The sequence below is a fragment of the Macaca fascicularis genome, chromosome 1 (genome assembly GCF_037993035.2).
Source record: "Macaca fascicularis isolate 582-1 chromosome 1, T2T-MFA8v1.1".
NCBI lineage: Eukaryota > Metazoa > Chordata > Mammalia > Primates > Cercopithecidae > Macaca > Macaca fascicularis.
In genome coordinates, this window is record NC_088375.1 from 70,849,471 (window position 1) to 70,877,241 (window position 27,771).

The 27,771-nt window shown below is 38.4% G+C and overlaps 1 protein-coding gene across 47 annotated transcripts in view; it reads left to right on the forward strand.

The window, feature by feature from the left end:
- Positions 1 to 27,771, forward strand: part of RPS6KC1 (ribosomal protein S6 kinase C1) — a 215,008-nt gene that overhangs the window by 15,947 nt on the left and 171,290 nt on the right. For 17 of the 47 annotated variants that reach the window (XR_012432978.1, XR_012432999.1, XM_074036217.1 and 14 more), the window contains 2 exons: positions 3,395 to 3,430; positions 9,811 to 9,931. Coding sequence is in view for 12 of the 47 variants with exons in the window: in XM_005540816.5 (XP_005540873.1) it covers positions 3,395 to 3,430; positions 9,811 to 9,931 (157 nt within the window). In the remaining 35 variants the exon portion in view is untranslated. Of the gene's footprint in view, positions 1 to 3,032; positions 3,098 to 3,394; positions 3,431 to 5,612; positions 5,730 to 9,810; positions 9,932 to 12,059; positions 12,392 to 27,771 lie in introns of those variants that run through there. The other 30 variants (XR_012433030.1, XM_074036223.1, XM_074036320.1 and 27 more) reach the window with 7 other exon arrangements.

The window sequence follows — 27,771 nt, forward strand, 5'->3', positions numbered from 1 at the left end:
CCCAAAATGCGATACTTCTAATATGTACACCAAACTAAGAAATAAGTTCTTCCGTCTCAAAAAGATCATTTGCTTCTATTAAGGAAGATTATTTAAAATAGTTAAGATACCTTAATATATTTATAAATTCAGGAAATGTATTAAATTGAGAAAAACATAAATTGTGAAATTTTAAGTACATTTGAATAGATCTTCCTGTGAATGATCATTTGTTATTTTTGGTGGATGGATTATTAGTGGATTGGTTATCCATGACTTTTCTTGTCAATACATTTCATAAAAATGTAAGGAAACGGCGGGGCACAGTGGCTCACGCCTATAATCCCAGCACTTTGGGAGGCTGAAGCAGGTGGATCATGAGGACAAGAGATCGAGACCATCCTGGCCAACGTGGGGAAACCCTGTCTCTACTAAAAATACAAAAATTAGCTGGGCATGGTGGCACATACCTGTAGTCCTAGCTACTTGGGAGGCTGAGGCGGGAGAATCGCTTGAACACAGGAGGCGGAGGTTGCAGTGAGCTGAGATCACACCACTGCACTCCCCAGCTTGGGCGACAGAGTGAGACTCTGTCTCAGAAAAAAAAAAAAAGAAAGAAATGCTTATAAGAAGCAAAATTAGTCATACTATGTGAAATACTATACTTTTAGAAAGGTGTGTGTGAGGGGACAGGCTGGTATTTGAAAGTAATAGTTAAAATCAAATATTTGAATAATATATAGTTGTTAGTTACCTGTTGTGGTCTCTAATATTAAATCTGTGTTGTCTAATTTGGTAGCCATTAACCACCTGTAGCTATTTTGATTTAAATTTAAATTAAGGCCTGCAGTGGCTCACACCTATAATCCTAGCACTGTGGGAGGCTGAGGTGGGAGGATTGCTTGAGCCCAGGAATTTGAGACCAGCCTGGGCAACATAGGCAGACCCCCATCTCTACCAAAAAAAAAAAAAAAAATGTGTGTGTGTGTGTATATGTATGTGTATGCGTGTGTATGCGGACTGTGGTGGTGTGTGCCTGTAGTTCCAACTACACAAGAGGCTGAGGTGGGAGGATCAGTTGAGTCCAGGAGTTTGAGGCTGCAGTGAGCTGTGATCCTGCCATGGCACTGTAGCCTGGGTGAGAGAGTGAGACCCTGTCTCTTTAAAAAAAAGTTTTTTTGAATTAATTTAAATGAAATAAAATTAATGTAGTTTCTCAAAGTAGCCATATTTCATGGGCTCAGTAGCCACACACATGTGGCTAGTCGTGGCGGTGTTGAACACTGCAAATAGAGAACATTTTTTTCCATTATCACAGAAAGTTCTATTGCATAGCAGTGTTGTATAAATTAATGAAAATTGCTACAAGATTTCACCAACTTTATATATTCTGAAAGTTGGAGAATAGAGCACAAGATACTTGTTCTCCGGAATTCTTAGGTGGGACCTTTTACAATGGTTAACCTGTCTGGTAGGGGACAGAGGAAACTTTTAAATTATAGAGTTCTTGCTATGTTCTTATTTGTTGTTCACAACAGCCAGGCCAGGCAGTTAGTATTATCTCCATTTCATAGATGAGATCAAACCTGTAAGTGGAGGAACTGTAATTTGAACCAAGGTTTGTCTGAGTGTAAATCCTCCATTTTTTGTTCTTGTTTTGGACTTTAGGGGTGGTGCTGAATGGATTCTAATCCCTAGTTCGTGGTGTATTGTCATTGGCTATCAAAGACCCTTTTCTTCCTCACACTCATAGGCAACCATTTTAATGCATGTTTGATTTATCTTTTTAAAAAAATTTTTTTAAAGTGAAAGCAAGTTTATTAAGAAAGCAAGGGAATAAAGAATGGCTACTCCATAGGCAGAAAAGCCCGATTTATCTTTTTGTTTATTTTTGCAAGATACACCATTGTAGCTTCAAAACTGTTAATTTCACACTTACATGGATGGTACTGTGTTATATAATCTGAGATTTTCCTAGTTTAGGATGCTGTTCGATGATTTAAACACCTAGCCTTTTCAAAAGTTTTGTGAAAAAAATCATTTTACCTGGTGTTAGACTTTTTGGCCTTTGTAATCAGAGAAGTCTGAAAGAATCTCCTGTTTTCCTCTTTGCTTAGGGAGTATTGATAGAAGGATTATTTGTCCCTGAATATTTGTAAATAATTTATATTACTTTTGTTTTCTTCATCATTAGGCAGCTAGTAATTACTTCTCATACTTTTCACATGGTGTGTCTGAGCATTGTAGCTGCTTTTTTTTTTTTTTTTTTTTTTTTTTTTTTTTTTTTTTTTGAGACAGAGTCTCGCTCTGTCGCCCAGGCTGGAGTGCAGTGGCGCAATCTCGGCTCACTGCAAGCTCCGCCTCCCGGGTTCACGCCATTCTCCTGCCTCAGCCTCCCGAGTAGCTGGGACTACAGGCGCCCGCCCCTGCGCCCGGCTAATTTTTTCTATTTTTAGTAGAGACGGGGTTTCACCATGGTCTCGATCTCCTGACCTTGTGATCCGCCCACCTCGGCCTCCCAAAGTGCTGGGATTACAGGCGTGAGCCACCACGCCCGGCCGTAGCTGCTTTTTTTTAATTGAAATTTTTATTGTGCTAATTGTAGATTCATATACAGTTGTAAGAAATAATGTAGAGAGATTCCTTGTACACTTTGCCCAAATGCAGCTGCTTTTTATGCTTCTAATTTGTATGTAGGCTTGCTGGGAAGGGGAGATGTAAACAACCTTGTTAGAATTATGTTAATTAAGAGTAAAGGCCGGACACTTTTTCTTGAAGAATATAGTGAATATATGAACTTTAGCATGTGGACTTACTTTTAGCTGCTTTTTTGCTTAATTTTTAGTATTGTTAAAATAACATTTTTAGCCAAATTAAATTTAAAGAGTTTAATTGAGCAAAGAATGATTCACAAATTGGTCAGTCTCCTCAGTCAGTGTAGGTCCAGAGAGACTCCAGCACAGCCACGTGGTGGAAAATTTATGAACAGAAAAAGGAAAGTGATGTACAGAAACCGAAACTGAAACAGCTGCATTCGTTCCAACTAAACATTTGCCTTATTTGAACACCGTTCGAACAGTTGGCCCCCTTCGGCCAAAACTTGGTGATTGGCACCAGAGTAGGTTACTGTCTTTTTACACATCTATTTACATATCTGTTTCTCTGTTCATTATGTACAGAGAAACTTTTAGGCCAAACTTAAAATATGTAGCCTAAGGGAGGTAACTGGATTTCACAGTATGTATTTCAGATAGTGAAGTTATTATATAGCTGAGTTTTGGATAAATGATATAGTTTTTTTTTTTTTTAAAGTAAATTGAATTTTTCATACAAATACTATTGCAGGTTAATTATACAAATATGAAATCTTAAATTTTGATAATGATTAGAGATTTCTATGTATGTTTTGTTTTAGGTTGTTTCTCGAAGAAATCCAGAGGATGTCCAGGAGGTAACATTTATATGCAGATTTTATTTTATGTATTTGATAAAAATTTAACTAAATGCTTTTTTGAGAAGATCGCCTGAATCATTTATACATCAATCTCTTTTTTTCTGAGACGGAGTTTTGCTCTTGTTGCTCAGGCTGGAGTGCAGTGGCGCGATCTCAGCTCACTGCAACCTCCACCTCCCAGGTTCAAGTGATTCTCCTGCCTCAGCCTCCTGAGTAGCTGGGATTACAGGCATCTGCCACCACGCCCAGCTATTTTTGTATTTTTAGTAGAGACGGGGTTTCACCATGTTGGCCAGGTTGTTCTTGAACTCCTGACCTCAGGTGATCCACCCGCTTGGCCTCCCAAAGTGCTGGGATTACAAATGTGAGCCACTGTGCCCGGCCTGTACATCAGTCTTTATATGTTTGCGTGAGGATTGTCTTCAGTTCACAAAACAGTAGCTGAAGTGTCCTATTTGAGACCTACTAAAGTGTTAAGTTTTAGTAGGTGTTAAGTTATATAAATAAGAATTTAATGAATTATGGTGCTGTTTACTAAGTGATAATTGTTCTGGTAACTGGTGTTTACAAGATGTCAGTATCACTCACGGGTCCCTATTTACCCATTTCAAGATCATAATGCCTGTGTGATAAAAAGTATTTGGTAACTAATACTTATTTTAAAGATTCTAACAGTAAATTATGGGTCTCCAACTACTTTCACTTTTATGTTGAATTGACATGTTGACATCTTGGAAAACTGCTTTAGGCATAGATGTTTCTTTTTTTTAAAACTTTTTAAGTTAGTACTTTTGCAGATTCTTCTATGCATTTTTTCCTTCTTTCTATAGTGATACCAACCTGTTATGTTTTGCTTAAAATTGTGGAATTCTCTATTTGTATTTACTTTGCACTTGTTGTACATCTTTAGGAATCCTTACCGAGGAACTTGCTGCATTGAATGTTTCTTGATTTACTTTCATTTTAGTCCCTGCTCATTTTCACTAAGACTAGAAGGAAATATATTGGAATTTTTTCCCCTTCCCTAATGTGTTTAAAACAGATACTTTAAGTTTACAGTGCTGATTCTGCAACAGTGTTTTTTTTTTTTTTTCCACAATTAAATATGAATGTCTTTGGGTGGTAGGTTCTTTGTGTTTAGCCACAGGTCTCACTACTCTACAGAAAATACCTGGCTTGATTCATACATTTAAGGTGACTGTTTGGTACTGGTTGGTATGAGTGTGTGGCCCCAGGTTTAGATAATATTTAATGTTTTTTTTTTGTTTTTCTTTTTTTTTTTTTTTTTTTGAGACGGAGTCTCGCTGTGTCGCCCAGGCTGGAGTGCAGTGGCACAATCACTGCAAGCTTCACCTCCTGGGTTCACACCGTTCTCCTGCATCAGCCTCCCAGGTAGCTGGGACTACAGGCGCCCGCCATCACGCCCGGCTAATTTTTTGCATTTTTAGTAGAGACAGGGTTTACACCATGTTAGCCAGGATGGTCTTGATCTCCTGACCTCGTGATCTACCCACCTTGGCCTCCCAAAGTGCTGGCGTTACAAGTGTGAGCCACCGCGCCCGGCCGATATTTACATTTTATACGTTATCATTTCTGGCTATGTCTGATTTCATAGTTGTTTTTGTCCTATGATTTAAAACAGATATATTTTTATACAAAAATTAGCTGGGCATGGTGGCAGGTGCCTGTAATCCCAGCTACTTGGGAGGCTGAGGCAGGAGAATTGCTTGAACCTGGGAGGCAAAGGTTGCAGTGAGCTGAGATCGCATCTCTGTACTCCAGCCTGAGCGACAGAGCGAGATTCTGTCTCAAAAAAAATAAAATAAAATAAAATAAAATAAATAAATAAATAAATAAATAAATAAATAAATAGAAAAGATTTAATACGATTTTCCTGAATTTTCCTGATGGGTTTTAAGACAATTCCTTCTCCATCAGGAAACAGGAAGAATATTGTAATATGGTTATTTTGAAAGAAATATATATATATATATGTAGCAGTGAAAGTAATTTGCACTGTTGATTAAAGTACTTTTCTGTCTTGTATCAATTGATGAGTGTGAACTATTCTTTAGATTTCTAGTTTACAACTCTTAAAATTGAAAATGGGTGTATTTCCTTTGAATGCATTGTCTGATTGCTGTGCTGTAGTTTGTAGCTTGATGTTCCCATTTTCCAGGGAGAATCCTGAACCAACCTATCCATGAACATACTCTCTGCCATTTTCTTAGTCCTTTTTTTGGGAAAACTCTTTTATAATAACAACTGTTGGTGAACCTTTCATCAGAAAACTCTTGTAAGTGTCTTTTAGTTAGACAATTGCATGGTTCTTTGTTAGAAGTGGTATACATTTTTAAAAGTCTTCAATTTAGTTGGCTTCTGAAAATATAGAATGATCTTGAAATTATAACAGCACTTTTTTTAGTTTCCCATTTAGTATATTTAAACATTGGAATTCTCATTTGGGAGAGGAATTCACCACGTGGAGTTTGTTTTTCACTTCCTTTCACTTTCCCTCTCCATTAACTTATTCATGTGTTACTGCTTTAGACTATAGTAAGGCTTCACAAGGGCTAGTGAGGACTAGATGTACTGATAGTTCAACCAAATGTAGGGCTAGTAATACACTAGCCTTATAAAATGGGAGAAATTTTGTTTTCTTTTATCTATACCTTGGCACATGCCACCACATATCACTGTTTTCTTCCTAAGAATGCTGAACAATCTGTGGCCTCTCATTCAGTAGATTGTGTAGAACGTGAATAGACAGCAGAAAAGTGAAGAAGAGATGGTTTTGCTCCCCCTCACCCTTTTTTAAACAAATTAACCTACACCTGTTTCTTTCTACAGGTAGGGTATTTCACTGGTGAAATTTGGGGAAGGAAAAGAACTGAAATAGGACTTTCTATGTATTATGTCAGAAATCTCTAACTTTTAAATCCTTTTTAAAAAAATAGTTTTATTATTTATTTATTATTTTTATTTATTTATTTCTTGAGATGGAGTCTCACTCTGTCACCCAGGCTGGAGTGCAGTGGCGTGATTTCGGCTCACTGCGACCTCTGCCTCCCAGGCTCAAGTGATTCTCCTGCCTCAGCCTCCTGAATAGCTGGGACTACAGGCACCCGCCACCATGCCTGGCTGATTTTTGTATTTTTAGTAGAGACGGGGTTTTACCATGTTGGCCAGGCTGGTCTCAAACTGCTGACTTCAGGTGATCTCGGCCTCCCAAAATGCTGTGATTACAAGCGTGAGAAAAAATCATTTTAGAAAATAAGTACACACTTACATATCAATGAAATATATCAAGGGAAAGGAAAGGCTCTTGAAAAGAGGGAAAAGAAAATTCGTAAGCAAATAGTATGGTAGTGCTGTTGATTGTAAGAAGAGATAATCAAGCAAATTTTAAATATTAATACTATGCGAGAGTGAAAAGGACAAAGTTAATTCAGTTGGTGGTTCTGTAAAATACAGGAATATAAAAGGTTTTTGGTGTTATTAAGTGTAATTATCTGAAAAGGAAACATTTATATAAAAAATATTTAAGGGAATGTTTTTAATGAAAATTAAGCTTTTATTAAATTTGTATTTTTTATATGGTTATCACTGAATTAATATATCATTGAGACATTTTCTTCAGAGTGATTTTAATAAATAAGGAATTTGTGGAGACTTGGTTCAGTAAAGAAATAGGTGTTATAGACCTATTTTTCCCGATGGGAAAGTACTGAACATTAAATAGAGAAAATAATTTCTATATGTGTCTTTGAGGACTTTGTGTGGTCCAGATATGAACATCACTACTTGCTGTTGTAGTGGAAGTATACTTTTGTTCACTTTTGTATTTTGAAGATTTCTGGAAACTTCGAAACTCAGAAGGAGTAAGAAGACAAGGAGGCAGTGGATGTGACATTTTGCGATGCTGTTAGGTATTTTGGTTCTGCAGCCATAGGGTTGAGAAGAAGGAATATGAGAGTGAATAAATTAGGGCATGGTGAAGAAACACAGATTCTCATTTGGGGGTTCTAATTCTTGCTCTGACAGACTATCTACTGGTTCATATACCATGGTATTTTAATAATTATCATGATTAAATTGTTGAATTTTGCTCCTTACGTTTCTCTTGCAGTATTTAAAAAAGACCTTAACTAGAATAAAAAATTTATCTGCAAATCTAATTGTTTCCATGAGCTACAGTCTTTTGAATAACTTTCATGTCCAGGTCTTAATGACCTTAACCTTATGTAATGTCCAGTTTATAATGACATTTACTTTATATAAGGTACTGCTTACATAAGCCCATCAACCATTTCTCCTTTAATTCATTGGCAATGTAGTGTGATTGTAATTTGATATATTTTAAAAATATAAAAATAACAATTTTTTGTTCCCATCATGTCATTGTTAGAATCCTCACATCTCATTGCACATGCTGAGAAACCTTTCCTGAGTGATTACTGCCTATCTGCTACTGATCTTTTAATCTACGGGTTAATAGGTCCTGCTCAGTTCTTGCTCTTCAACCCTAAACCTGTCTATCTCATTGAATAGCTCCAAGCAGCTCCCTCACGAACTCCTAAGTTAAATGTGTTGAAAATTAAACCTCTTTCTTGCCTCGGAACTGCTGCTGCTTCCTTGCTGTTCACTTCAGGGCATGGCACCACCATTCTGTAGCAAAACTTGCTACACAGCTATTTATTCTTCAGTGTTCTTCAGTTTATTTATCATTTTAGGCAAATACTGAGTATGTACTTTTGTTTAAAAATTGCCTAAATTAATTGCCTTCATTTAGTAATATATACTTGACATCTCACTCTCCTTTTAGAAACTTCACCCCCAGTTCCCTCCCCCCCTTTTTTTTTTATTTTTGTCAGTCTACTGACCACTTCCCTTCAGCACTCTCTAAGGTAGTAATTTTTGTGAAGGCTTTTCAGACATACAAGGCTGATTTAGGTACTACATCTGCAGCACTCTTGAGCTGCCCCTCTCAGCATTTTTCAAGCCGTCTTATGATGTTGTTGTTTTATGATGTGTTGGCTTATTCTTCCTAACTAGGCTGTGAACTGTTTGAAGACAGGGCCTGTATTTCCCTTGTCTTCATACTTTGTGACAATATGATGCTTAGTGGAAAGTAGGGCCATAGAAATATTTGTTTTGGTGACTCTTTTTGTTGTTGAGTAAATGAATACAAGGGAAGCATCAGGAGGAAGCAGTTTTTGAAAAATGAATTCATATTATAGTCTGCCTAGCCTCCTAGGATTATAACTGTATTAAAAACAATAAACATTAAGGTAGAATTTTTGGCAGCATGAAAAAGCTTTCTGAAGAATTTTATACATGCAGAGAGTAGGTTTTTTGGCAAGAATCTCTTAAATCACACCTAGTTACCGGCTTGACCTGTTATTTGCTCATTAGCCTTATACTCTATTGTACATGAAAAACTTGTTAGAAAAGTTTGTTAGAACTGAGATGATTAAGCTTTTCAGAAGACCCCAGTATCTGAAGTAATGGGATTTAAAACTCAATTTTACCCTATTTTCTAGAGATTGAGGGCTGAATCTGTGATATCAAGGCCATGTTTCAAATCCTTTTTCTTTACAAAGTTTTTTGTTTTTTTAAATATAATCTGAGTAAGGTTAAATAATAATTCAGACTAATGAAGGGAAACACACTTTTACATGTTGTCTAATCTAGGTGATTGTTTTGTTTTGTTTTTTAAAATATACTAATTTTAATGATGTTCTGGTCAGGATTCAGCTTGCCTGCAGACATCTTATTATTAGTGTAAATTAAGATTTATGACATGAAAGTCCACGGTAATTGCTTACTGCATAGCTATTTCTTCAGTGTTACTCAGTTTATCCTTTTAGGCAAATACTGAGTATGTACTTTTGTTTAAAAATTGGCTAAATTAATTGTTTTATCTTTATAAATGTATTATTTTGAGAAAGAATACATGTTTTGACATCTAACTCATTTGTAGGCCAATTGTAATTGGTTTTTGAGCAGATGAAGTGACATTTTATATAGAATACATCTTCTCCATATTGGGTTGAATATTTTTCCAGTGTGAATAAAACCATACTTGTTTAAAATGAAAATTTGAAACCAAAACAGAATAGTTTGAGGAAGAATTGCCACTTTACATGTAATATATTTTCACTTTATTTTTTTCGTGCCCCTGGTCAGCAGAAATCTGCCTTGTATTTTTAAAGCAAATACTATTAGTTAATTTCAGTCTGTTAATCATATTGGTTAGGACATGAGTTTGTCTTTGCATGACAATTTTGAATACTTTAATGAAAAGATTATTTGTTGTTCAGATATCTGAGCCTAAATGATTATGAGATACACGTTTAATTTTTTTCTCTCTTTAGATAATTGTATGGAAGAGATACAGTGATTTTAAGAAACTACACAAAGAACTATGGCAAATTCACAAAAACTTATTCCGACATTCAGAATTGTTTCCTCCATTTGCTAAAGGAATAGTGTTTGGTAAGTGATTATTTTGAAATTGTAATTTAAAAAAGTGATAATTAATTTTGTATATATACTGAACTCTAACATAACTACACTGTGAAGTCAGAAGCCCCTTTGCTTATTGAGATAATTCATATTGTTCAGCAAGCACTTGAAATTGTCTTTTCTTGTTCTTGTTATAGTTTTGTGTACCCAGAATATATTTACTTTTCCCATCTATGAAACAAAACAACTTCAGTTCCAACCAACCAAATAACCCTGTAGGAACATAAGAAAAGGTGATATTCAATTGTTCTTATTAGTTTTAAAATTCTTTCTTTTTTTAAAATTGTCTCATTTTATATGTTTCCCTGACACCTTTCTTATAGTATGAATGGTATGGTTTTCTAGTATTTGCTTCTTGCAACTTCTTTTTGATACCTTAGTATTCTTATTTTTTATTTTTAATTTTTTTTGCCTCATCAGTTTTCAAATACCTAGGTAACAGTTTTTTATATTAAATTTTGTGTGTCAAAATAATTGGTGTAGTGTCTGTCCCCTGTCTGGATTTTGACTGGGAATATAGAATATTCATGTGTTTTTTTTCTATAACTCTAATGTAAATGTTCTTATATGGACAGCATTTTTTTATTTTGAAATGGAGTCTTGTTCTGTCACCTAGGCTGGAGTGCAGTGATGTGATCTTGGCTCACTGCAACCTCAACCTCCTGGGTTCAAGTGATTCTCCTGCCTCAGCCTCCCGAGTAGTTGGGATTACAGGCACCTGCCACCACGCCCAGCTCATTTTTGTATTTTTAGTAGACATGAGGTTTCACCATGTTGGCCAGGCATGGTGAAACTGACCTCCTCACCTTAACTGGTCCGCCTGCCTTGGCCTCCCAAAGTGCTGGGATTACAGGCATGAGCCAGAACGTTTTATCCTATTACTTTTTGCAACCAATTTCTGCATATGGAATTGCAGAGTCAATGTATATGCACATTTAGTTTTCAAACGAGACAATTTTTTTTCAGGTTATGAAGTAGTATATGCAAATAACTCAGATGGTGCAGAAAAATACTTAAAACTTAAATAGAAAGAAATTCAACAATAATATCATCTCCTAGATAGTATAATATTTTGGCATATTATTCTAGACTGTGAGTGTATGTGTGTGGTGTATTTTTGTGCTTATGAATATGTGTATGCCTTTTTACCCATCTATGTATAGAAACCTCAAAAATGGAATCTTGCTATGTATGATTTTGTAACCTGGTTTTATATAACAATATATATATTTTTTCTTTTTATATGACAGTATATTATGATTGTCTTTTCATGTCAATAAAAAGATCTACATTACTAATTTTAATATGTACATAGTATTCCAGTTTTTGAACTGATTTATTAACCAATCTTCTACTGGTATATTACTTTTGGCCTTTTGCTGTTATAAATAACACCACAGTTAATATTCTTATTCATACATTACTGTGCTGGTGTACAGTAGGGTGAATTCCTGGGAGGAGAATTACTCATTCAAGGGGTCTGCATATTTTTGAGACTTTTGATGCATATTGCCTCATTGTTTTAAATAATTGTAACAACATTGACCTTTATGCATTGGAAAAACTTTTAAGTTATTATTATTATTATTATTTTTTGAGACAGAGTATTACTCTGTCACCCAGGCTGGAGTACAGTGGTGTGATCTTGCTCACTGTAGCCTTGACTTCCTGGGCTCAGGTGATTCTCCTACCTTGGCTTCCCAGGTAGCTGGGACTATAGGCGCACATCACCATGCCTGGCTAGTTTTTCTATTTTTGTAGAAATGGGGTTTCACCACGTTTCCCAGGCTGGTCTTGAACTCCTGGGCTTAAGTGATCTGCCTACCTCAGCCTCCCAAAGTGCTGGGATTACAGGTGTGATCCACTGCGCCTGGCAGATAACTTTTAAAGAGGCATGTGGCTAAGTAAAGTAAAAACAAAACACAAAACAAAGGTAGTATTGAAGAATGTACAATAAAAACAAATTTCCTGCTCCTTCCCTCCACCCAGTTTTGCTTCTAGACATAACTGAATTTTAATCCTGTTTTTTGTTTTTCAAGTACTTATTTCTGTATCTGTAATAAGCCTATACCATTTTTTCTTTTCTTTTTTTTTAAAGATGGAATTTTGCTCTTGTCGCCCAAACTGGAGTGCAGTGGAGTGATCTCGGCTCACTGCAACCTCTGCCTCCCGGGTTCAAGCGATTCTCCTGCCTCAGCCTCCCAAGTAGCTGGAATTACAGGCACCTGCCACCACACCTAGCTAATTTTTTGTATTTTTAGTAGAGACGGAGTTTTGCCGTGTTGGGCAGGCTGGTCTCGAACTCCTGACCTCAGGTGGTCCGGCCTCCTTGGCCTCCCAAAGTGCTGGGATTACAGGTGTGAACCACCTCGCCTGGCCCATTTTTTCTTGATTTAACAACTTTTACATATTTATTGACTCACTACTCTGGTGGGTATTTAGCTTGTTTACCCTGTTTCTCTGTATTATTACAAAATGTTTTTAGTTCTTCTATTGACTTTATTTCTCGTTCCGTAACTGTGGACAGTATCATTTGTCTAAGATGATTCTAATAGCATTTTTGATCTTCCTCCTACCCCTTCAGCTCTCTTCACCACTTAACATTTGAAATCTATACTTATATTTTAACATTTGTCAAAGGTGGTGATATTTATATTCTCTTTATCGGTTATAATTAAGCTTGTAATGTATAGAATAATTCTCAAAGCTGGAATTTAATAAACTTCATTTATAACATTATTATTTTTTGAGACAGAGTCTCACTCTGTCACCCTGGGTGGAGTGCAGTGGTGCGATCATACAGCCTCCATATCCTTCCACCTCAGCCCCCCGAGAAGCTGGGACTACAAGCACATGCCACCATGCCAGTCTAATTTTTGTAATTTTTGTAGCAACAGGTTTTCACCATATTGCCCAGGCTGGTCTTTAACACCTGTGCTCAGGCAATCCTCCTGCCTCAGTCTTCCTAAGTGCTGGGATTATAAGCATGAGCCACTGCACCCCGCCTTATAATGTTATTATGACAGAGCAAATATTGTTCATTATAAAGTCAGGTAGTGTACCACAATTACCTTTTGTTCTGCAAGTTTCGATAGTTACAATTACTGTGCCAACATAAGAAAAATGTGTAAGTGAAGTCTCTGTTTTCCTTATACTACATTAGGAAATTGAAATCATGCTACATTTTAGTTTGCTAAATATTTGGACGATGCCTTTTGTGATAGCCAGCCTCCAAGATGGCCTCCTATGATTCTCATCTCCTGGTATTCACACCTTTGTGTCTTCCCTTCTGTCTTAGTCTGTGTAGTGTTGCCACAAAGGAATACCTGGGGCTGGGTAACTTATAAAGAAAAGAGGTTTATTTGGCTCATGGTTTTACAGGAGGTAAAAGATGCATGAGGCCTCCATCTGCATCTAGGAAGGGCCTCAGATTGCTTCCACTCATGGCAGAAGGGGAATGAGAGGCCACCACATGGTGAGAGAAGGAAATGAGAGAGAGGAGGAGGTGCCAGGCTTTTTCCAACAGGTTTAGTTCGCGGAAACTAAGAGTGAGAACCAGCAAGCCAGTCATGAGACATCCATTCCCGTGATCCAAACATCTCACACCAGGCCTCACCTTGAACATTGGGGATCAGATTTCAATGTGAGACTTGGTGGGGTCACACACACCATATCTAAACCATAGCACCTTCCCAGATTGTACCAGGGTTGGTCTGTGTGACCAATAGCAAAAGTGATGATATATCTCATTCCTGAGATTTGTTTATAAAAGACTGTGGCATCTCTCTTAAGGTGTTTTTTTTTTTTTTTTTTTTTTTTTCCCTTTCTCTTTCTCATAACTTGCTCTGAGGGTTACCAGCTTTTCCTATGGTAAGAACATTGTGGTAGCATATGAAGAGGCCCACATGGTGAGGAACAGGGGCTTCCAGCCAAAAACTAGTAAGCATGAAACCTGCCACAGCCATGTGAATGAACTTAGGAGCAGATTCTCCAGTCCCAGTTGAACTTCGAGATGACTGCAGCGTTGACTTGACACTTAACAGCAATCTCATGAGAGGCCTGAGCTAGAGCCACCCAGCCAAGCCACTTTTGAATTTCTGACCCTCAGAGACTGAGTGAGATAGTAAATGTTTGTTGTAGGCTACCATGTTTTGGGATAATATGTTACACAGCAATAACTACTTAATAGACTTTGTAACAAAACTGAAAATGTGGAGAGTGGTTTTGAAATGAGCTGTGGGCTTTGAGGAGAGTGTTGGTAAGTGCCTGAAGTACCTTGAAAAAGTGATTAATTGGGCCTGGCGCGGTGGCTCATGCCTGTAATCCCAGCACTTTGGGGGGACGAGGCGGGCGGATCACGAGGTCAGGAGATTGAAACCATCCTGGCTAACATCGTGAAACCCCGTCTCTACTAAAAATGTAAAAAATAAAAAAAAATAAGATTAGCCGGGTGTAGTGGCTGGTGCCTGTAGTCCCAGCTACTTGGGAGGCTGAGGCACGAGAATGGCGTGAACTCGGGAGGTGGAGTTTACAGTGAGCCAAGATCGCGTCACTGCACTCTAGCCTGGGCGACAGAGAAAGACTCTGTCTCAAAAAAAAAAAAAAAAAAAAAAAAAAGAAGTGATTAATTGGAGCCTCATGGTATTTGGTAAGACTGCAAGTGAGGATTCCCAAGGAAGTTAGGTAAGTGTTACTGGAAACTGAAGGGAAGATCCCTCTTATGTAGTTGCAGAAAGTTTAGCAACATTGTTGCCTGCAGTTATGTGGAAAGTTGAAAATGTACCAAATGAACTGGGTAAGCTAGCTGAAGAGATTTCCACCCAGAGTATTTATAGTGTGGTGCTTCTTGCTGCTCATAGTGAAATGTGAAAGGAGAGAGAAACTAAAGGAAGGATTGTTAAACAAAAAGGACCTGGGACTTGTTTTGAAAATGCTATCTTTCTGGATAGCAGAGAGTACTAAAATTAAGAAATGACTTCTGAGCAAATGTGGCCTAAAGATGAAGCCCAGTGTGAACTAAAATGTTTCTTAAGACCTCAGAAAGATTCAGTCAGACAAAATGCTCTCAGTAGAGATTAAGGTTGTGCCTTGCAGATCCTCTCAAATAGGGCTTCGGGGAAGTGTAAGCCTCAGCCAGCTCAGTAGAAGCCAAAGCTACAGAAGGGTTTAACTTGAGATTTGTGGCTATCACTTTTGTCTAATTGAGTAAACCCCAATAAGAGTCATAGGTGACCCCCCCCCAAAGTTAAAAGTATATATGCAGAGAGACTTTCGTCTCCCCCAAATTTTACTGGCAGGAAGGCTAAAAACAACGATGAAGCCACACACCTTGCTCTTTTTCATCGAAAAGGAGGTATGACTCAGAGGGTGGAACCAGTAGCTCAGAGGGCAGAACCATAGCCTTGGAGAATTTATTCCCAGCCCGTGAGCCTTAATCAGAAACTTCTAACATTTGCCCTGCTGGATTTCAGAATTACTATGGACCCATTGATTTCTTTGGGGCTTGCATGTACCCCCCTTTTTGTATAGGAATGTCTATAGCAGTTATTCCATGCCTATCCCACTGTTGTATATTGAGTGGGTAGAGGGGAGATAACTTGTCTATAGTTTCACAGGTTAGGAAGATTGTACTTAAGGGGCTCCTCCTAGGGAATGACACCTGAAGAACCTCAATCACACATGGATCTGACTTACATGATGAGATCCTGGACTTTGAATTGCTGCCATAATGGGATGAGACTTTTGGGGACCTTGGGAGGAGGGTGAGGAGATCTTGTATGTGGGAGGAGTGTGAATCTTTGAGGGCCAAAGAGTGGTCTGTGTTGGCCAGCTTCCAAGATGGCCCCCAGTGGTCTCTGTCTCCCGATATTTATGTTCTTGTGAAGTCGCCTCCCACATTGAACCAGGACTAGTCTGTATGACTAGTAGCATATGCAGAAGGGATGTTATGTCACTTCCAGGATTAGGTTATAAAAAAAGACTGTAGCTTCCATCTTGTGTGCTCATGCTCCCACCTCGCCTCCAAGTGTCATTACATGTTTTGGGGAAACTGGTTGCTGTATGGTGAGAACACTCAGGCAGCCTGTGGAGATGAGGGATGTTTCAAACTTAAAGAAAGTTGCAAGAAGAAGAATAGTACAAGAACCCCTGTATACTTTGCAGCCAGATTCACTTATTGTTAAGCTTTTATCCCATTTACTTTATCATTTGCTGGTGTCTCTCTCTTTCTCCTTCCCTTTCTCCCTTTCCCTCTCTTCCTTTGTCTCCTGTCTCTCTCCCTCTTCCTCTCTCTCCCCCAGCACACACATATAAAATATATGCACATAATTTTACATTATTTTAAGTTTTAAATTTTTAACTTCTCTTTTTTTGAGGCAGGGTCTCACTTTGTTGTCCAGGCTGGAGTGCAGTGTCACAGTCATGGCTCACTGCACCTCGACCTCCAGGGCTCAAGTGATCCTCCCACTTTAGCCTCCCTAAGTGCTGGGATTACACGTGTGAGCCACCACACCTGGCCATAATTTTTTAATGAGTTACTCCAAATTATATGCCAAATTTCATGTCCCTTTACTCCTAAGCACTTCAGTTCTTCACTAAGAAAAGGGATATTCTGTTACATCGATGAAGTTCAGTTATCAATTTGAGTAAATTTAATATTGATACAATACATTTTTATAATTTACCATCTGCATTTTGTTAGTTGACCTTTTAATGTCATTTTTCTTCTTTCTGGTATAGGATCCATTCTAGGATTGCTATTTTACTTAGTTGCTGTCTTTAGTCTCTAATCTGGAATGTTAATATAGCTGTTTTTTGTTTTTCATTATATTGGCATTTTTTTTTTTTTTTTTGAGATGGAAGTCTCACTGTTTTGCCCAGGCAGGACTGCAGTGGCGCTATCTCGGCTCATTGCCAGCTCTGCCTCCCGGGTTCAAGCCATTCTCCTGCCTCAGCCTCCTGAGTAGCTGGAACTACAGGCGCCTGCCACTGCGCCCGGCTAATTTTTTATATTTTTAGTAGAGACGGAGTTTCACCATGTTAGCCAGGATGGTCTCAAACTCTTGACCTCGTGATCCACCCGCCTTGGCCTCCCAAAGTGCTGGGATTACAGACGTGAGCCACTGCGCCCGGCCTATATTGGCATTTTTGAAGAATACCTTCTCCCTCTCTATCCATATCCTTTTCCCCGATTTTAAAGAGAGTGATCCTCATTTTAGGTTCTCTGATGTTTTCTCATGTTTTGTTCTAGGTTATGAATTCTTCTTGGCTGGATACTACATAGGTGTCCTCAGAGTATCTCATCTGAAGGCACGTGATGTCTGTCTGCCCCTCATTAGTGATATGAATTTATGTCACTTGGTCAAGGTATTGTCCAGGTTTTCCACTATGTTAGTTTCCTGGGGCTGCCGTAACAGATTACCATACACTTGGTGGCATAAAACAATGGAAATTTGTTTTCTCACAGTTATGAAGTCCAGAAGTCTGAAATCAGTACCACTGGGCTGAAATCAAGGTGTTGGCAGGGGATGTCCTCTTTTCAGAGGAGAGACACTATTCCTTGCCTCTTTCAGCATTTGGTAGCTGCCTACATTCCTTGGCTTGTGGCAGCATTACTTTACTCTTCAGGGCCCTCAACTTCAAGCCTCACTCTGCTCCATCTTCATATTTCCCTCTTTGTGAAACTTCCCTCTGATTTTCTTATAAGGACATTGTGAGACATTTAGCGCCCATCCAGAAAATGCAGGATAATGTCCCCATCTTGAAATCCTTCATCATATCTGCAGATTCTTTTTCCAAAAGTAATATTTATAGGTTCCAGGGATTGGCTTTGGGGGACCATTTTTCAGACTACTATATAATGTATATTCATTTTTTTTTCTTTCTTGAAGCTAATAAGTAACCTTTGGGGAGACATTTGTAAGGCCATGAAAACATCTTGCTCTTCTACAAAATTATCTCCTGGATTTAGCATCCATTGATGATTCTTGCCTAACCCAATGTTTATATGATAGTTACAAAATAATGATTTTCCAATTCCTGTACTCCACCACCTTGCTATTACCCTTCCTTCTCCCTTTATCTGTGTCTGTGTTTATGCATCTACGTTTGTCTTTGTATCTATACAGCTGTGTATCTGTATCTGTATATCTATATCTTGTATCCATGAATCTGTCCATCTATCCCTGATTGATTTGGACTCACTTATCTTTTTTTTCCTAGTAGTTTAGAATTCATTAATACATTTAATTATTTTGATGCACAAATTGTCCCAGCTTTGATCAGTAGGAGCCCTTTTAAGCTGGATTCTGTGTCCTTGTAACTTCCTCTCATCCTGTTTTCTTTTTGTTTTATTTCAGCACTTACTATTTTTAGGCATAACAAGATGTTCAGTGCTCTTCTTGAGTTTATTCTGCTCCTGCCCCGAAATCTGCCATTTCTTCAAGGAACCCTGGTTGCTTTTTGTGGATAATGGTGTTAAAGACTATGCTGCTTCTCAGTTTATTGTATTTTGGCTCCAAATCCAACCTTCATTGTCTTGTTAGACCTCCTTTTCCAGCTGGTATGGATGAGCTTAGTCAGTAGAAGGTGTTGGATGGACACTGTAGGAAGTAGGGTTTTGGTGTGCTTCTGTTCCTGTTTGCTCTGTGTTGCCAGTGGCATGTGTGGGATGCCTGGTGGTACGCATCCCCTAGGAAATTTTGTTGTCAGTTACTGGCTGTGGCTCCTTGACTTCCTGGATCTGCTGACACTACAGCAGAGTTTCCTGCTTGCCATTCTCGGCCTGTAGTTCCTTGCTCATGAAGTTTGACCCTCCTAGTATTATATTAGAACAGCTATGTCAGGGGCAACCAGTGGGTTACAGCCACATTGCCTCCAATGAGATCTGAATTCTAGCTTTGGGGAGGAGGCACCTCTTTCAGGTATTTCCTTTGGTTCTCCTCCTCAACCTAGGCATTCATAAGAGTTGTCTTTTATTTCCTCTTAGTAGTTAATACTTTGTAAATAGTTAATACTTCTTTATAAGACTCCCTGTTCAGATTGCTGTGTGGATTTCATTTTCTATCCGGACCCTAGCTGCTACTGAGATCACTATCTGGTCAGTAGGTATGCTCCTTGCAACTTGCTTCTAAGCTTCTTTTCAACAGCCAGAGTTAGGAAATGTAATACATTTATCTATATGCATAGGTATAGTGCACACATTTAAACATACCTCTAATTTCAAACCTCATGTACATATATGTATATGTGCACATGTATTATATAGACATACATATATTTTAGAATTGTTTATAATACCTTTAGTGAAACAACATTTTATATGTTAAATTATATATTTAGTTCTCTTTGTACTGTCCTTCCACCCCCTGCTTCTGGGTTTCTGGTCTTGACTAGAAATGTCTCCTAATGCCTACATGTTTTACAAGATGATTATTACAGTAATAATTTTTAAAAAGTTTAAAAAATGATTCTTGAGGAATTTATATTTGAACAGAATGTCAGATGATGTTTCACTTTCCCTTTTTTTTTTTTAACAGATGAACTTATAAGATCACTTGTTAGATAATCCACCTTTTTCTCAAAGAAGTTGAACTATTTATTATCTTTGTTATGTATAGACTTCATATGCATTTTCACTAATTAAAGATTTTCTCTTTTGTGGCATTTATGTGTCTATTCTTATATAAATACCTATTTCTATATCACGTTGATTTTTGGGCAGTGGCTTTACAGAGTATGTTCTGATAGCTAATACCAGCTGTATTTCTCATCAACATTGGGGAAATGGTTGCCTTTCAAGATCAGTCTGGAGTTCGTGGGGCTCCTATAGTGATAATTCTTGGTTCTAAGAGGCTGTGCCAGTTATCCCTTTATTGCTTCTTAGCTTCAAATCTCTTCATTTCCTGCTTGGTTAATGGTAGGATTCTTTCAGTATTTTTTCTTTATGGTGAATGCATTGTTAAGCTTAGCAACGGAGGGCACTCCATTGCTAAGGTTCCAGGGATTGGCTTTGGGGGACCATTTTTCAGACTACTATGCAATGTATATTCATTTTTTTGAGTATAGAGGCTTGTCTTCCTTCTTCCAGAGTCCTATGGATTTTTTTTTCTTGCTGTTTTTGCATTGTTGCCAGAGCCATTCTGCCTTGGCCACGCAATCTCTTGGTAAGCTTGCAGGCTCAGCCCGTTTGGTGATCACCTAGCTAAGGACACCAAGGTGCCACAGGCCTATTGGAGACTGAGTTACTAACTCTCTGACTCCTTCTGTGTACGTGGATTTGTCTGTGTATCTGCCCATCAGCTTTGGCCTGCTAGCACCCTGCAGAGTTGTTTTCTGTGTCCCCTGTTCCCCCTCCCTGGCAACAGATTTTGAACCCTACACCTGGTTGCCCTTCTGGAGAGTGGGCTCCTAATAACCCCCTCTCCTTCTACATGCCTGTCTGCTAGCCTTGGCCTGCTTTAACCGCAGAAAGTTGTTTCCTGTGGTCTTCCCACTGCAGATACTAGGTCCCCCAGGACTTGCATTATCTTGCTGGTGAGTTCGTTCCTCACACCATGACTGTGTGCTCACCTGCCAGCCTTGGCATGCTTGAATTCTGGAGGAGTCTTTCCTGCTTTTCTGGCAACTGTGGTTCAAGGTTGGCCCAGGGAACCTAGCAAACTTTTTTCCCATCCAGTGGCTGCAGCCACACCTTCTCTACAGAGATCCGAATCCCACCCTTGGAGAAGAGTTCCCCTTTCTAAGTTGTTCCTTCTTTGGGTATTCTCCCTCACCCTAGGATATTCTTCAGAGTTCTCTTTTTACCTTTATTGTTCACCCTAGGATATTCTTCAGAGTTCTCTTTTTACCTTTATTGTTACTCCACTCTCATGACTAAAAATTTTTTTTTTTTTTTTTGACATGGAGTCTTGCTCTGTCGCCCAGGCTGGAGTGCGGTGGTGTGATCATGGCTCACTGCAACCTCCACCTCTGGGTTCAAGCGATTCTCTGACTTCAGCTTCCCAAGTAGCTGGGTTATAGGCTACCATGCCCAACTAATTTTTGTGTTTTTAGTAGAGACGGAATTTCGCCATGTTGCTCAGGCTGGTCTTGAACTCCTGAGCACAAAGTGATCCGTCCACCTCAGCCTCCCAAAGTGCTGTGCTGGTATTACAGGCGTGAGCCACTGCGCCTGGCCTCATTTTTTAATATTAAACTTTTCCGTGTTCAAATTACGGCGTGGTTTCTGTCTCTTGGTTGAACCCTATATTGATACTCTGATTTAGGAAGAGTTCTGAATGATCTGAAGTGATTCTGAATGACCTGTTTCCATTGGCTGGTAGTCTACACGGAACAGAGGTTTCTCCAGGCTGATTGCAGGATTACAATAGTCACTGAACTCGACACTTGCTTCCTCAGAATGTTTTACGTTTTACACCTCCTTGAGATTTGGGGACAAGATACAGAGAATCTTACATAGTATAGCAACATCAGTGGCATTTGTGCCAGAATGAAGTGATCATCAAAAGCTTATTGCTACAATTCTTTAATTTTAACAAATATTTAATAGTAACAATTTATGATTTTTTAATATCTTGAGATATATGTAGTAGCAGTAACTTGCCGCACATAATAAAAAGAAAAGCATTTATATTTTCTTATGTGAAAGCAATTGAGGGATGTGGGCAACAGGTCAATAGCAGTAAAGCCATTAGTTTTGATGGGGTCTTCAATCCATTCTGTTCCCCTACCAAGCATTAGGGAGTTTGTGAACTCTTACTATTGTAGGCTGTTAGCATGTGACTGCCTGCTTATGGCCTTTAATCTTATACTCCATGGTGCTTCATATTTCTGTTTTCTCTTTTAGTTACTATCCAATATCAATGGTTCCTTACTTTTTTTTCTTGATACCTTTCCCATTTAAAGATGTATGTGCTCTTTGCCATTGCAACTACTACTGCTTTTGACCACCATTTCGCTGTTTTTTTTTTTTTTTTTTTTGAGATGGAGCTTCGCCCTTGTCACCCAGGCTGGAGTGCAATGGTGCACTCTTGGCTCACTGCAACCTCCGCCTCCCGGATTCAAGCGGTTCTCCTGCCTCAGCCTCCCAAGTAGCTGGGATTACAGGCACATGCCACCACGCCTGGCTAATTTTTGTATTTTTAGTAGAGACGAGGTTTCACCATGTTGGCCAGGCTGATCTTGAACTCCTGACCTCAGGCGATCCACCTGCCTCAGCCTCCCAAAGTGCTGGGATTACAGGCGTGAGCCACCGCGCCTGGCCCCATTTTGCTGTTAAGGTGCCTGGCAAGCATGTTTACATGCCAAAAATCTATTACCTCATACTTTTATTTTGCTCAACTTAATTTTTCAAGTATTTATATGTCAGGCACGGTCCCACATGCTGAAGATACATTCATAAGACCGAAGCAGTCTCTGGATCATGTAGCTATTAATAATCTTTGACTAATTTCAGTCCAGTTATCAATTATCTAGAAATTTTATGGGCACATTTAATTCAAGAAGCTTTCTAAAAATTGGCACTGAGGATATCATGATGCAAACAGCTCCTCTAAGAAACTTAGAGTCTTATGGTTGAAGAAGTGAGCATTGGATCCAGAGTTGAGAAAGAGAACTGTTTGAGGATGTGGTATCCTCACTGTCAAGTTTTTAAGACTTGTGGCACTCTAAATGTGAAGATGAAGATAATTTTAAGAAGTCATCAGTCTGAGGAGTTTTAAGAATCATGGTTCTTAACCTACAGCCAGGATTGTTTTCTTGTGTTCTAAAAGTAAGAACCCTCCTTTGCTCTTTAATTATAATTTTCTCTGTTTCTCTTTGATTCCATGACAACACCCTAAGCTGCGTGATCCAGAGACTGCTTCGGTTTTATGAATGTATCTTCAGCATGTAGGACTCTGCTTGACATATAAATACTTGAAAAATAAATTGAGCAAAATAAAAGTACAAGTTAAGATTTAAAAGGTAGAGTAGTTATAGGTGATGATGTCATCGGAAGTCAATCCCAAGGCCAAAATTAAAATGTTTGATTGTACCTAGTATGGAGCAATAGATATATAACAGGAAGAGTATAAATTCACACAGTTTCTTTGGAGGGCAATTTGAAACAAACCTTTTCTATTCTGTTTTTAATTAATTTTTATACACATCTATTCTCATGTCTACATGGGAGATATGTATCAATGAGTATTAGATGTTTTGGTCTTAGAATTGCTCTTTATATTCTTAAAAATTATTGAGGACTTCAAAGGACTGTTGTTTATATGGGTTATAGCTATTAATATTTACCATACTAGAACTTTTAAAAAATGTATTAAATAAAATTAAAAAATATACTACATGTTAACATAAAAGGACCTTTTTATGAAACATGATTCATCAAAGCAAAAAAGAAATAGCAAGAAGAATACTGTTGGTTTACATTTTTACAAATCTCTAATGTCTGGCTTAAAAGGAGATAACTGGATTCTTATATCTGTTTCTGTATTCAGCCTGTTGAGATATGTTGTTTTGGTTGAAGTAGATGAGTAAAATTCAGGGTCACACAGATAATGCAGTTGAAAAAGGGATTTTTTTTTTTTTTTTTGAGAGGGAGTCTCGCTCTGTCGCCCAGGCTGGAGTGCAGTGGCACGATCTCAGCTCACTGCAAGCTCCGCCTCCTGGGTTCATGCCTTTCTCCTGCCTCAGCCTCCTGAGTAGCTGGGACTACAGGCATCCACTACCATGCCTGGCTAATTTTTTTGTATTTTTAGTAGAGACGGGTTTTCACCATGTTAGCCAGGATGGTCTCGATCTCCTGACCTTGTGATCTGCCCACCTCGGCCTCCCAAAGTGCTGGGATTACAGGCGTGAGCCACCGTGCCCGGCCCGGGAGGAGGGTTTTAATACCATTTTCAGATAATTAAAGGTATTCTTTGATACACCAAAACGATGTGTGGTAATTTCATGAAGGCTAGTTGCATTGTGGAATCAGAACCCTATAAATGAACCTTTTGTACTTTGTTACATTACAATCCATTTGTCTGTCTTAGATTTGAATATATCTTTTACCTGGGCATGAGTTTGTAACATCACGTGTTGGTCATTTGAAAAATGTTGGTTTCCTGAATTATGCAGATTTTGTAAATGCTTACCCATTTTATTATACAGTGTTAAAAATCATTAATATCATCACAGATTTCTAAAGAATAAATTTTAAAGTATTGGGAAGCTGTCAAGCTCACAGTGGTTTGACAGCTTGAATTTTATCACTGATAATACTACTGTTGGTTATTTTCCTCGAATTGTTAGCCCCATGTTTATGTTTGAGAAAATGTCTGTCAGATATCCAAATCTGAATAGTTATAGTTTGTTTCATTTCACAGAATTTAAAAAAGAAATGTTCTCAAGGGTTGAGATTTAATAAAGTTAATAATTTTTACTGCTTTATCAAGGACATTCGAAGTGAAACTGGCATGACTTTTTTTTTTTTTAATATGAGTGAATGGCAGTAAGGAATATAATGATTGCAAGTAAGTTTACTTTGGTGCTGTTGCCTTGATTTCATGCTAAGAGGTCAGCAGTTTTATTACCATTGCTTTTAGACCATCAGTGCAAATGTTAGTGCAATAAAAAAATGCAACTGCTTTTGTAGTATTATTATGAAAATGGTTTGACCTTGTTGATTGCCTGAAAGGCCCTTCAGGGACTACCTGCAGTCTGTGGATGACTTGTAGAGAACACATGTGCACACATATATACCCATACACAGTGTGTTTATTGCAGCATTCAGTAGAAGAAAACTGAAAATCGAGTGTTTCTCAATCTATGATTATATGGATGTGCCATAATTTAGCCAAGTAATAGGATTCTGGGGCCATTTGAAATACACCTGTATGGGCCAGGCACAGTGGCTCACTCCTGTAATCCCAGCACTTTGGGAGGCCGAGGCGGGTGGATCACGAGGTCAGGAGATCGAGACCATCCTGGGTAACACGGTGAAACCCTGTATCTACTAAAAATACGAAAAATTGGCCGGGCGTGGTGGCTGGCGCCTGTACTCCCAGCTACTCAGGAGGCTGAGGAGAATGGCATGAACCCAGGAGGCAGAGCTTGCGGTGAGCCGAAATCGCGCCACTGCACGCCAGCCTGGGCGACAGAGTGAGAATCCGTCTCAAAAAAAAAAAAAAAAAAAAAAAAAAAAAGACACTTGTGTGGAACAATGTCCAAGATATGTTTTTAAGCTAAACAAATGTTGCATATAATGATGTTTGGTAAGATCCTGTGTATGTGTAAATAAACATATTTGAGTCATACCTATACACATTTGTATAGTGTCTGTCACCTCTGAAGGAATGGTAGGAGGGATATTTTTACTTTTTGCATCGCACTTTGTATACTGTGGAATGTAGCACATTTATCTTTAATGTTGGAGGATACATAGCTGGCTTCTTAAGAAAGAAGCTTGTCACTGGGTGAAAGAGACTGGCTTTTAAATTGGTTGAAGTTCTTAGCTGTTATTATCAGCTGCTAATGGATTATCTTAAACTTTTCTCCACATCCTTCCATATTACAGAATGAAAGTTTCTTATTAATCTTAATAAGTAAGCAATTTATCTCTTTTAATAAATGGTACAGTCCATTTGTAATATTTGATAACTGTAATTAACCTTGTAGGCAGCAGCTGTGGTTGTGTGGAAGGAATTGTTGGTTAATAATTTTTTTTTTGTGAGGCGGAGTTTCGCTCTGTCACTCAGGCTGGAGTGCAGTGATGCCATCTCGGCTCACTGAATCCTCCGCCTCCCGGGTTCAAGCAATTCTCCTGCCTCAGCCTCCTGAGTAGCTAGGATTACAGGTGCCTGCCACCGTGCCCGGCTAATTTTTGTAGTTTAGTAGAGATGGGGTTTCACCATGTTGGCCAGGCTGGTTTCAAACTCCTGACCTCAGGTGATCCGCCTGCCTCAGCCTCCCAAAGTTCTGGGATTACAGGTGTGAGCCACCGCACACAGCCAATCATCTACCTTTTTATAGGTCCTCTTACATTAGTAAGTAAACTTCAGCAGCAAAGGAGTCCTATTGTAATTTTACATATCATCGAGCTGATGTAGTTATTGTTCTAATGGTATGGTGAGAAGTACTTATTTTTTGCAGTCAGATAGATTTAGACCCATATCTTTTGTTAACTATTTACCACCAGTGTGATCTTACACAAATTAACATCTGAGTCTAGTATTGGTAAGGTAAGGATAATACCTTACTGTTGTGACAATTATATCTGTATTATATTTAGCTCCATGCTAGACGCATATCAGCTAATGTTAGCTATTACCTGTTGCTCAGTGAGTTTGCCATTCCCTAACATGCCTTACTCTCTTGTGTCTCCTTCTTTAGTTTTGTGTTGCTCCACTGTGGAGTTTCTGGTTAGGCTTTCAGAAGATGTCTCTTCTAGGAAGTTTGGCATGCCGCTTTTCAGCTGAGTTAGCTGTTCACCCTTCCTGGTTATTCATCTCATCAGTATAGCACTTAACTCATGTATTTTTCTCCATTTTGTTTTTAAATTGACAAAATTTCAAATTTACGCTCCACCCCCCACCAAGAGAGTAGTATAGTGAACACATATATACCTCTTTTCCCCAAATTCACGGATTGTTAACATTTTGCCACATTTTCTGCATTTCCGTCTCTATGTGTGTATTTCTCATTTTTTCCTGAACCATTTGAGAATAAAATGCAGACATTATGATATTTCATGCCTACTCCCCATATTTCTGCTATGATCATAATACCATATGGCACCTATGAAATTTAACATTGATGCAATATTATACAATAGGCAGTCCATCTTCAGATTTCTGTAGTTGTCCTTGAAATGTCCCTTTTAGCTTGTTTTTTTTTTTGTTTGTTTCATAATCATGCCTCTCTTGGTTTGTTTCTTTAATCTAGAATAGTCCTTATTTTTTTTCTTTTTGATTTTTCATAACACCGACATTTTTAAAGAGCGTAGAACAATAGTTTTGTCAGTTTCACAAGCTATATCTGTCTGATTGTTTTCTCATGAATAGATCATTGTTTGTTATATCTGTCATCAGAGTATGACTTCCTGTGAGAAAGAGACAGGCAGCTCCCAATAGCTAAGAACTGGCCAGGCACTATACTGGTTTGACCTTGGTGTTTCTTAGAGTTGGCCTGGAATTCACAGTTAGGCTGTGTTGTTCTCCGATTGAACACAAACAATTTCATAGAACATGAACATTAGACAAGATCACTCCATGTCCTTGGATGACAACAAAAACAAGACCATCCTGTAGTCATGTCTGAACACAGACAAAAACATAAACATCGTTCAAGTCACAAAAATGATCAAATATCCTCATTCTGGTTATAATGAATGACTACTGCTTCTTTATAAATCAGCCTTAGCCTTGCTTCATTTTTCCTGCTTCATAGTAAGGTATATTAAAAATCATAGAATCATAGAATTAGAATTGAGAGAATCATAGGATTACCTCCACTTCCTGACAGCGTCCAATCCAGGGCAGAACCCCACGTTCTTGAACCCTTCCCAAAAGTAGCTAACACAGTCCAAAGCCCTGTAAGTCCTTTCTGATACCCTCTTGGTGAAATGCCCCAGTGTTCCCAATGGTATGTATTCTCCTTAGTTGCAAGAAGTAATAAATTCAGCTTGTTTAACTACAGGTATGTTCCTGGTGCAGTTTGGCTAGAGAGAATTTAATGCAGAGAATCTTGACCTCTCTTTCTTTTTACTTTGTTAATGAACTTTTGATATAGTTAAGATTCGTCAGCGTTAAGCTTTTCTAGATAATTTCATACTG